This window comes from Rana temporaria, chromosome 4 (assembly GCF_905171775.1).
Source record: "Rana temporaria chromosome 4, aRanTem1.1, whole genome shotgun sequence".
Classification (NCBI taxonomy): Eukaryota; Metazoa; Chordata; class Amphibia; order Anura; family Ranidae; genus Rana; species Rana temporaria.
The window spans coordinates 229,194,368-229,205,985 of NC_053492.1; the positions used below are offsets into that span (position 1 = coordinate 229,194,368).

The 11,618-nt window shown below is 42.0% G+C and overlaps 1 protein-coding gene across 1 annotated transcript in view; it reads left to right on the forward strand.

Annotated features, from left to right (window-relative positions):
- The window catches only part of LOC120937037 (CD109 antigen-like), a 124,684-nt gene extending 113,662 nt beyond the window's left edge, over window positions 1–11,022 (forward strand). Inside the window, exons 29-33 of the mRNA XM_040349959.1 lie at window positions 742–807; window positions 1,691–1,824; window positions 6,440–6,590; window positions 8,522–8,624; window positions 10,565–11,022. Of these exons, the coding sequence (XP_040205893.1) occupies window positions 742–807; window positions 1,691–1,824; window positions 6,440–6,590; window positions 8,522–8,624; window positions 10,565–10,767 (657 nt within the window). The 3' untranslated portion in view covers window positions 10,768–11,022. The remainder of the gene's footprint in view (window positions 1–741; window positions 808–1,690; window positions 1,825–6,439; window positions 6,591–8,521; window positions 8,625–10,564) is intronic.
- The last annotated feature ends 596 nt before the right edge of the window (window positions 11,023–11,618 follow it).

Sequence of the window (11,618 nt, forward strand, 5' to 3'; positions counted from 1 at the left end):
TGGGACCAAGGTAGATGTCTGCATAGATGGGGTCCTTCACCCCTCCTCTCTCCTCTATGCTCCAGTGTATGGGTATTCTCAATCCAGAGGTCATTCATCCATTTTCATAAAGGGAGGAAAAATTGCCAAACAATAGTGCTTATACCGTTTTGTAAAAAAAATTATACTTTATTCCCACTCTGCCAAATGTACACTTAAGCCTCGTACACACGATCGGATTTTCCGACAACAAATGTGTGATGGCAGGGTTTTGTCAGATAATCCGACCGTTTGTACGCTCCATCGAACAATTGTTGTCAGAATTTCCGACAACAAATGTTTTATAGCATGCTTTCAAATTTTCAGTCGGAAAAAAATCCAAAGTATAAACACGCATTCTCCGTACCAATGCTAACCATAGCACAACATTAACAGAAGTTGCCCAAAGGGTGGCGCTAATGAGCTGAAAAGCCACGTAGTTTTGTGTATGTTGGCTGAAAAAGTTCTGCTGTCTGTATGCATACCAAGTTCACGGCCAACGCCCTTAGCAAAAAATTCCAACGTTTTGTCCGATGGAAATCCGATTGTGTGTACGAGGCTTAACAGTTAAACGGTGCTTATAGCGCACCACACTATAAAAACATAAGCGTAAAAACGCTGCTGGCATTTTCATAAAGAAAAGTCAGCAATGGTAGCCTTCAAATTTGTCTTTCTTTAGAATGCTGAAAAGGGTACACTAATAATCTTTTTTTTTACTGTCAGATTGATGTCTTACATCCACTATCAGTCACTGCCACTGCTGTTGGATACGGATTGGCTCTTGTTCAGGTATGAATTAAATTAAGTGTCCCATGTTCATTTTAATTTCCTTTAGTGAATGTATTTTAAAACATTTTTGCTTAAGCAGAAAATATAATTTTACAAAGCCCATAAAATGGTGGGTTTATTCGATTTTACCCATTATTACCGTTTGAAACTAATCAGGCTCTTCAAAATAATTAAAGTTGCTTTAGCACATTGCAGGAAGATTTGGTTACAATTATGGATAACAAAGTTAGTAATGTATTGCCTTCCAGGCCTGGTAACCTATAACATTTAAAGTGGGGGTTCACCCTATATAAAAAAAAAAAATTTTTTTTTTTCCTCTAGCATTAAATTCGGCATAGTAGCGCGAGCTACAGTATGCCTATCTGTATTTTTTTATCCCCGTACTCACTGTGCTATTGTACATTGAAGATTCCGGGGAATGGGCGTTCCTATGGAGAGAGAAGGTGATTGACGGCCGGCCCTGGCACGTCACGCTTCTCCGGAAATAGCCGAAATAGGCTTGGCTCTTCACGGCGCCTGCGCATAGCCTGTGCGCAGGTGCCGTGAAGAGCCGAGACCTACTCCGGCTGTCTTCGGGGAGCGTGACATGCCAGAGGCGGCCGTCAATCATCCTCCCTCTCCATAGGAACGCCCATTCCCCGCCGCAGACGGAATCTTCAATGTACAATAGCACTGTGAGTACGGGGATATAAAAATACAGACAGGCATACTGTAGCTCGCGCTACTATGCCGAATTTAATGCTATACTGTTGTTAAGGAGGGTGAACCACCGCTTTAACACATCCTTGCTAATGACAGCTGTATAAAAATCTTGTTTAAACAGAAATACTGTCAGTTCTAAATAACATTTATTTGATTCATTAATACATTTATTACTTTGCAGCTTAATGTAGTATATAACAGGGAGGCATCATCACGGCAGAGGAGAGCTACTGTGTCAGAAGCATTCAAATTAGATCTGAACGTAAAGGAAAATGTAAATGATATTTACAAACTGACAGTAGATATAAGCATGAGGTAAGAGACTTCTTTTGTAGATCTAGGTTTGTAAAATAACTGCACATGTTAAACTTTAGAGCCTCCGTCCTCATTCCTGTGTGCTCCCCTGCAGTGCAATTTGTCAGTCCATTAATTTTAATAGCATGCAAATCCCACCGGAACGCACAAAAAACAGTGCATAAAACTTGTTACGTCGAATTGTACTGGGGTACCATGCAATCTGGTGCCTGGTCTGCGTTTGGGGTGCCGTTAACAATGTATTGGCACCTGCAGCACATTGTAAAGGCAGTGCCTTTTGAATGTTGTGTGGGAAACTCATATGGAACATGCCTTTCCCGCACCGCATTCTGGTGTGAATCTGCCCTTAACCACTTCAATACCGGGCTTTTATACCCACCTCAATACCGGGCCTATTCTGGCACTTCTCTCCTACATGGACAAATCATCATTATTTTGCAAGAAAATTACGCAGAACCCCCAAACATTATATATGTTTTTTAGCAGACACACTAGGGAATAAAACTACGGTCATTGCAACGTTTTATCTTGCACGGTATTTGCGCAATAATTTTTCAAACGCCTTTTTTTTGGAAAAAAATGGTTTCATGAATTAAAAAAAAAAAAAAACAGTAAAGTTAGCCCAATTTTTTTGTAAAATATGAAAGATTATGTTACACCGAGTAAATAGATACCTAACATGTCACGCTTTAAAATTGCGCACACTCATGGAATGGCGCCAAACTTCGGTACTTAAAAATCTCCATAGGCAACACTTTGAATTTTTTTACAGGTTACCAGTTTAGATTTACAGAGGAGATCTAGTGTGAGAATTGTTGCTGGCACTCTAACGCATGCGGCGATACCTCACATATGTGGTTTAAAACTGCGTTTACATATGTGGGCGGGACTTACGTGTGCGTTCGCTTCTGCGCGCAAGCTTCCGGGGACAGGGGCATTTAAATATTTTTTTTTACTTATTTGTTAATTTTTTTACACTTTTTTTATTCTATTTTTTTAACACTTTTATTCCTATTACAAGGAATGTAAACATCCCTTGTAAAAGGAAATGTGTGTGACAGGTCCTCTTTATGGAGAGATGCAGGGTCTTATTTCCTCCAGGCTGGAAATCATGAGATTGTGAAAAAAAAATTCACCGATCTCATGCTTGGTATTGCTTACTAGCCGCAATTGCGGCTTTGTTTACTTACGGGTACCCGGGCGTGACGTCATCACATCGCGCCCGGGCCTCCGATGGTCATAGAGATGACTGGTGACCATCTGGTCACCAGTCATCTCTATGCTTCCTGCCTGCGCCGGACGATTCTTTCTCCGGGCCCCCGATGGCACGGGAGAGTCCGGAGAAGCACCGGATGGCGGCGGGAGGCGGAACCGCCGCTATGATTATTCTTATCGTGCACAGAATCGCCGGCACTAACGAATTATATCTGAATGATGCCTCTAGCTGCACTGCACAAACCCAGGACGTCATATGACGTCCACCCAGGATGGGAGATCCCATCTGTGGACGTCAAATGACTATGGGCTAGTATTGAAGTGGTTAATCTCAGATTTTGTAAAATGGCCACAGTAATTAGAATTAGAATACAATTTATTTTTGGGGGAAAAGATACAAATGATATATTCATATATCTTGTAGGTATGTTAAACGTGTTGAAGTTTAATTGTACTTATTAATACAACTAACACCAAACCAGCCTGGCTCAAAAAGGAAACCATAGTAATATGCAGGTCCACTGCCATTTAAATACCAGGTTGTATGCATTTGCACAGGTGGTTAAAAAAATAGGATTTTTTAATACAGTTTACCTGTAAAATCCTTTTCTTGGGAATACATCACGGGACACAGAGCCTTAATTACTTAAAGTGGTTGTATAGCCTTTTTTTAAACTTTTACCTACAGGTAAGCCTATAATAAGGCTTACCTGTAGGTATAAAGAATATCTCCTAAATCTGTACGGTTTAGGAGATCTTCCCCTCGCAATGCGCCGCTGATTGCAGCCACGCATGCGCAGGGGGGATCCTCGGCTAAAGGACCGGCAGCCGCCGGACCCTGCCGAATTGAAGTCTCCCACGCACATGCGCGGGAGTGACGACATTGCCGCTCCAGTCAATCACAGCGCTGGAGCGGCAATACCCGGAAGACACGCCGCGTCAAGATGACATCTCGCTTGTCGTGGACCAGGTAAGATCTCTTCTCCTCGTTCTGAGGTAAATATTTCCTAATGAGCTAGTATGCAGTGCATACTAGCTCATTATGGCTTTTGCCTTGCAGGTGTAAAAAAAAATTGCATATGCGGGTATACAATCGCTTTAATGGGTTTTGTAGTCACCATAAGTGATTGGACAATGGTTAACCCAATTAAAATTGAGTTCCTCCCCTATTTAACCCCTCCCAAATGGAGAGTGCCTCAGTTTTGTAGCAAAGCAATAAATGTCCCATGTTTAACTCTGAAGAGGGGCGGAAGCTCTGTGTCCCGTGATGTATTCCCAAGAAAAGGATTTTACAGGTAAGCTGTATTAAAAATACTATTTTCTTGATCATACATCACGGGACACAGAGCATTAATTACTTAATGGGATGTCCCATAGCAATGCTAAAATTGAGGGGAGGGAGACCCAGATCAGAAATAAGACCGGCATCGGGCCAGAGGATCTATACTGCTGCCTGCAGCACACTACGCCCAAAGGCAGCATCCTCATACCCTCTCACATCTACCTGGTATAACTTAGTAAATGTATAGACCGAAGACCAAGTAGCATCCTTACAGATCTGAGCCATGGAGGCCTGGTGATGCACTGCCCATGAAGCACCAACTGCTCTAGTCGAAGTGCGCCTTCACCTGAAAAGGAGGAATCTTTTTTTCTAACCATAGGCCTGAATAATTACTTGTCGAATCCAACATGCAATAGTAGATCTCGACGCTGCCTAGCCCTTCCCTGGGCCCTGGCAGAATAAACAGACAATCAGTCTTTCGTATCTGAGCCATAGCTTGCAGATAAACTTCCACCGCACCTTTCAACATCTAGAGCATGTAGACTGCGGATCTGGAAAAAAAGACGGTAGGACTATATCTTGATTCAGATGAAATTCTGAAAACACCTTTGGTAAAAAAGTCGGGTGAGGACGCAGCACCACCCTGTTATCATGAATAATGATATACGGTTCTTTACATGAAATAGCCGCCAATTCCGATGCCCTCCTTGCCGAGGATATGGCTACAAGAAAAAACAGTTTCTTTGTCAAAAGACTTAGGCCCTGCACACACGGTCGGTTTGGTCCGATGAGAATGAACCGAAGTTCATTTTCATCGGACCAAACCGACCATGTGTATAGGCTATCGGTCTGTTTTCCTTCGGTCCAAAATTTTAAAACATGCTTCAAAACCGAACCGAAGGACCGCTGCCCCATCGGACCAAACCGATGGTTAGTACAGAAAAGCATCGGTTTAAAACCCGCGCATGCTCAGAATCAAGTCGACACATGCTTGGAAGCATTGAACTTCGTTTTATTCAGCACGTTGTGTGTTTTACGTCACCGCGTTCTGACCCGATCGGATTTTGAACTGATGGTGTGTACACACATCAGGCCGTACGGCCACTTCAGAGGTGAACCGATGAAAACGGTCCGTCGGACCATTCTCATCGGTTTTGTCCGACCGTGTGTACGGGGCCTTAAGAAGCATTGTGTAATGGTTCAAAAGGTAGCTCCTGTAAAACAGATAATACCAAATTCAAATCCCATGGGCACACAGGAGTTTTAACCGGCAGATTCAAGCGCAGTGCTCCCTGAACAAGGCACAAACTAGGGAATGAGAGGCTTTTTGAAAGAACACCGACAAAGCTGAGATCTGGCCCTTGATAGTGCTCAAGACCAACTTCATATTTAAGCCCAAGTGAAGAAGGGCAAGAATCCTATTAATGGCATACTTTCTAGGATGTTCCAGCTTTCACCCATCACGGCGGGCAAGTTGTGACAATCTTCAGGTTTATCAAGGGTTCCATTAGAGAAAACCTCATACCTGGACCTGTAGAAGACTCTGCCAGAAACATTTCGTGCCACAGAAGTATTAGTACACCAAAGTCTGTATCCCAGAGCCCAGACCTCTGCAGAGAGACATTACAAGCAAACCTTGTTTCTTCTTTACACGAGGCCCGGGTACCAACCATCTTAGACTTTTGATATTGGCCCGAGGTATGGATCCGGTTATAGCTCCTATGTCTCCGCAGCCAGATCATCAAAAGAGCATTTTTCTTCTTAGCACGTGTTGAACGTGACCAACCACCTTAAACACTGGCGAAAAAACTGAGGCACTCTTCATTTGGGAGGGGTTATATAGGGGAGGAACTAAATTTTAATTGGGTTAACCAGTGTCCAATCACCTGTGGTGACTACATAACCCATTAAGTAATTAAGGCTCTGTGTCCCGTGATGTATGATCAAGAAATTACTCTTTAGGCACGGTGGGGGAGGCTGCATTGAATGGGGGGGGGGGGGGCTGAGAACATCAAACTGGTACTGACAGACGGTGTCTGACTTTGCACCCAGTGGATTTGATTATCTATCTCTAAATGTTTGTGCACAGGTCACTCATAATCATATTTTTCTTCTTAGTTACCAGGGGGAAGGTAATGAAACTGGTATGGTGATTCTAGAGGTTGAATTACTGAATGGATTCCAACTAAGCGACCAAGGTATCCCTACAACTGAAACAATTAAACTTGTGGAACCTAAAGACAATAAAGTTAACCTGTATTTATATTCGGTAAGTTACAACTACATGAAAGAATAGTAATGATTAAGGATATAGTATACCACTAACAGCAGTATTTCTAAAGTAAAGTTTATTATGTCCTGTACAATATGAATGCTATCTTTAGCATCCCAGGTCAATCAACTAATAAACGCTAGGACTTCAGTGGTCTGTAGAAGCACTGGCATTTGACAGTTGAATTGCAAGGAATGTGCCTCAATACTGGAGAGTGGGTTTAATCTCGATCTAGGCAGGAATTAAGGTCTCATGCAAAGCCTGCGACTTAGATCCAAGTGTTTCCACAGCCATACAGAGGTCGATATTAAAGACTTAAGTCGGCCATAGATGGATCGAAATTCAGCTGGTTCAGTAGTCCACATTTCGATCCATCTATGGGTTGTATAGAAGTTGATCTCTCAGTCGAACTCTGAACAACCAGCCTGTTTTTTTTTTTTTTTTTACTATAGCTAACAGCACTGATCATTGTATTCTGCCAGCAAGGGAAAGTTCCCCACTGGAAAAACACAATAGCACTGAAGGAGTGATTCCCCCATCCACATCGAGTGAGGGATTCAGCACATTCTTTTCTGTTCAACGTGTTGGTTGAAAGAAAAAAAAATGCATGGCCTGCCTAATACAGGTATTTACAGGCACTGCAGGGTATCTACTCTTCACCACTGTTGTCGACTAAGAAACATTATAGGCAGATTTAGAATCACTTTAACAGTGAAAGTAACAATATAGATTTAATACCGAAGTTTACATGGAGCCAATTATTGCCATAAATGCTAAGGGCCAGATCCACAAAGAATTTACGATGCGCCGTCGTATCTTTGTTTTGTATCCACAAAACAAGATAGGCCTGAATGTGGGCTAGATCCAACTGACGTACGTCTTCGTACGCCGTCGGATCTTAGGTGCATATTTACGCTGGCTGCTAGGTGGCGCTTCCGTTGATTTCCGCGTAGAGTATGCAAATTAGCTAGATACGCTGATTCTCAAACGTACGTCCGCCTGGCGCATTTTTTTACGTTGTTTACATAAGGCTTTTTCCGGCGTAACGTTACCCCTGCCTCTATGAGGTGTACGCAATGTTAGGTATGGACGTCGGGACAGCGTAAAATTTTCCGTCGTTTGCGTAAAACGTTTGCGAATAGGGCTTTGCCTAAATTACGTTCACGTCTAAAGCATTGACTATTTGCGACGTGATTTCGAGCATGCGCACTGGGATACCCCAAGGGATGGCGCATGCGCTGTTCAAAAAAAACTTAATTTACATGGGGTAAAGATTAATTAACATAAAACACGCCCACATCTTAGTCATTTGAATTTCGCGCCCTTACGCCGACTCATTTACACTACGCCGTCGTAACTTGCGGCGCAAATTCTTTCTGGATAAGGAAACTACGCTCTAAGTTACAGCGGCGTAGTGTAGCTGAGATACGCTATGCCTGCCTAAAGATAGGCAGTTCTTTGTGGATCTGGCCCTAAGTGTTTAGTGACAAACCATTTGTGCCTGGGTTAAAAATATTTGCCTCAGTAAATGTAGAAATAATTTCTACTGTTGATTTATATCTGCTTAATAGGTGAAAGTACTACTTGCTAATGTAGATATCCTAACACAGCTTGACTCCAGCACAGTATAGAAATGTGACCTAGACGCTGAACATCTGATCTATATTAGTTGTCAGAAACCATAGCTTTTTTAAAGGCCACATACCTGATTGTTGACTTATCTGAAAAGTTGCACATAACGTGAGCCCTAATTTCACCTATTAGTAAAGGAATTAGGAATATTGTTGTGTAATCTGCTATATATTTAGGCCTCTTAAAGACAAGAAAGAATAATACAAAGATGAAACCACTAGCAGTCTAGAAGCCACCTTACCAATTTTATCAAGTATGAAAACAATTGACCATAACTTTGTATTTTTTCTGTTTAGCTGACCAGAGATACCGTTACTGTGTCTGTTCCAATGGTCCGTTCTGCAAGTGTTGCTGGGAGTCAAGATGCCGCAGTTAAAATTACTGAATATTACAACCCAAGTAAGTGCACAAATTTGCAACATTGTAAATATTAAGAGCAAGGTCTTATTAGATTGAAGCAAAATGGATGTCATGAAGTATTATCGAAATGTGTATTTTGTTATAAGTGCACATATTACTATGTAGGCACGACAATCGAATGATACTGTAACTATGTGCAGTTATACACTGCGTAGTATCTTGTGAGATGAATCAAAAGCAAAACATGCTGAAATCACCACATTTGATAATTTTATTACTATCGTTCATATTGTTCCCCAAGAGATTTTTCTGGCTAAGCAGTGACCTATTAAGGTAATCACTGAAAATTAAATGAACGCACAGGTATGCCTCGCTGAATTTGAGTTCAATACCAACAAAGCTTTAGGTTATTTGTTAGGATATGGAGGTGATTGGAGATGCCAGTGTTATTTTAGGATAAAGTCTAATGTGCACACGACCTTTTTCGGGTTGTAAAAAATGAAATTTTTAATGGTCTAGAAAAAACAACGTTTTTTTCAACCCGATCGTTAAAACGGCCTTGCCTACACACGATCGTGAAAAAAAAAATGCTCTATCAAAGTGACGTAAAACACGTACAACGGCACTATAAAAGGGAAGTTCCATTCGGATGGCGCCACCCTTGGGGCTGCTTTTGCTGATTTCGTGTTAGTAAATCAGCAAAACTTGCTTCTGAGCATGCACTTTTTTTCCACGTTGTTAAAGCCCACACACAACCATTTTTTACGACGTTAAAAACGACAACGTTTTAAAACGTTGTGAAAAATTAGAGCATGTTCACGCAAATGCTCCCGATGCTTCTTATTTTTATTTTTTTTCAGAGAGAGAGCGGGTGGAGAAAGGGCAGCAAGGGGGCGGAGAGCAGACAGAGCAGTCCTTAAAGAGAAAGCCAAGACCTCCACCCCCGCCGCTGCTGCCGTCTAGTTGATAAGCGCGGGGAACAATACAACTTTCATTTGAATAGCTGTGTGTTCCCCCGCCGCGCCTCATCATATATAGCCCCTTCCCCTTGTCCGGGCACTTTGATAGACAGATCACCCGTCCCAGGATTGGATGGGTGATCTGTCTATCAAAGTGCCCGGACAAGGCACGGCGGGGGAACACACAGCTATTCAAATGAAAGCTGTAATGTTCCCCGCGCTGATCAACTAGGCGATGGCGGCGATGGCGGCGGGGGGGGGGCTTGGCTTTCTCTTTGGGGACATGGCTGCATTTTTGGGGAACATAGCTGCATTTGTGGGGGACATGGCTGCATTTTTGGGGGACATGGCTGCATTTGTGGGGACATGGCTTCATTTGTGGGGGACATTGCTGCATTTGTGGGGGACATTTCTGCATTTGTGGGGACATGGCTGAATGTGTGGGGACATTTATGCATTTGTGGGGACATGGCTGCATTTGTGGGGACATGGCTGCATTTGTGGGGACATGGCTGCATTTGTGGGGACATGGCTGCATTTGGGTGACACGGCTGCATTTGGGGACACATTTAAAAAAAGTATCGGTATTCGGTATCGGCGAGTACATGAAAAAAAGTATTGGTACTTGTACTCGGTCCTAAAAAAGTGGTATTCGGGACAACCCTAATTATAACCGTACTTAAAGCGGAGGTCCACATAAAAAATGAACCTCCGCTGCAGGTTTATCCAAGTCATAATGTAGCCAGTAGTAATTAATTACATCCAAATAATGAATGTGATTACCTACTACTAGCTATGAAATGTCTTGAGATTCTTGAGACATTATAGTAGTACATAGTGATGCTCAACTATCAAAGCCAAATGTGAATGAGTTTGCAAATACCCTCTACTTTGAAAGCCTGGATTGCAAGACCAGCTTGCATACTTAAGTGTTCATTATGTTTTCTAAATATGGATTAAGCTAGGACTAATGAGGTCTTCATCTTCTTGTTCATAATCTGATTTTCTTTATCTTTTCAGGGAACACTGTAACTCGAACATATAACTCGGCCACAATGAAAAAGATATCAGTTTGTGATTATTGTGCACCCAACTGCACTCAATGTAGATCAGATGTGGTGGTAAAAACCGTAAAACCAACCAACCCGCCAGCCAACAGCGCCTACAAACCTACATTTTTCTTGCTTTGCATTTCTATGGTTTTTCTTCCTTATCTTTTTTAGACAATAGAAACATAGACAGTCTTAGCTCTGTGCCTAGTAATTAGCACCTATGGTTGTTGGTCTCCTTGGGTTTAATTTCCACCAAGGACACTATGCGCATAGAGTTTGTATGTGTGGGTTTTCTTTTGGTGCTCTCGTTTCATTTTGCAATCCAAAGATAAGATCAAAGGGGTATTAAGCCCAAAACCAAAAATGTATTGCAGCTTACCAGTCATTAGATGTGGTGGCTGCATCAGTTTTCTTGTATTGTTTTTTTCCCTCTGTTTTCACCTGGTGATCTGACCAGTAACACACTACCTGTATTAGTGAGACACAGCTCTGGATGAATGAGAACAGGAGGCACAGCAGACAGCAGCATTTTCAGTCTGGGGGAGGTTAGTGTTAAATGTATTATCAGATTTGAATACAATAACAAATTGAAGCCAAACTCTAGCTCACACTTTAGAATCAGTTGCAGCTAAAGTTTTTTTTGTCCTTTTGGGATAAAGGTTTTGCATGAATAATCACCTTTTTGGTATTAGGTGGTTTGTCTCATTCATGTAAATGTATATGTTCTGCTGGAGAGCTTGTTCTTTTAAATAACAACCAACTTTCTAGCTGGATCACTAGATGAAAATAGAAGTAAGAAATCCTAAAAAATAAAACTAATGTAGCCAGTAAATCTAAGAATTTTTGAAGCTGCAATAAAATACATGTTTGCTTTTGGGTTTAATACTGCTTTAAATGATAAGTTCAGCTTTTAGAACATGTTACGTGTTCCACCTTTATTTGTGGTGGAACGCTTAACATTTTTCAGCAGCTGCAGCCTCTCCCCCACCCCCCCTGCCCAGTGACAGCGAGCACGCATTTTC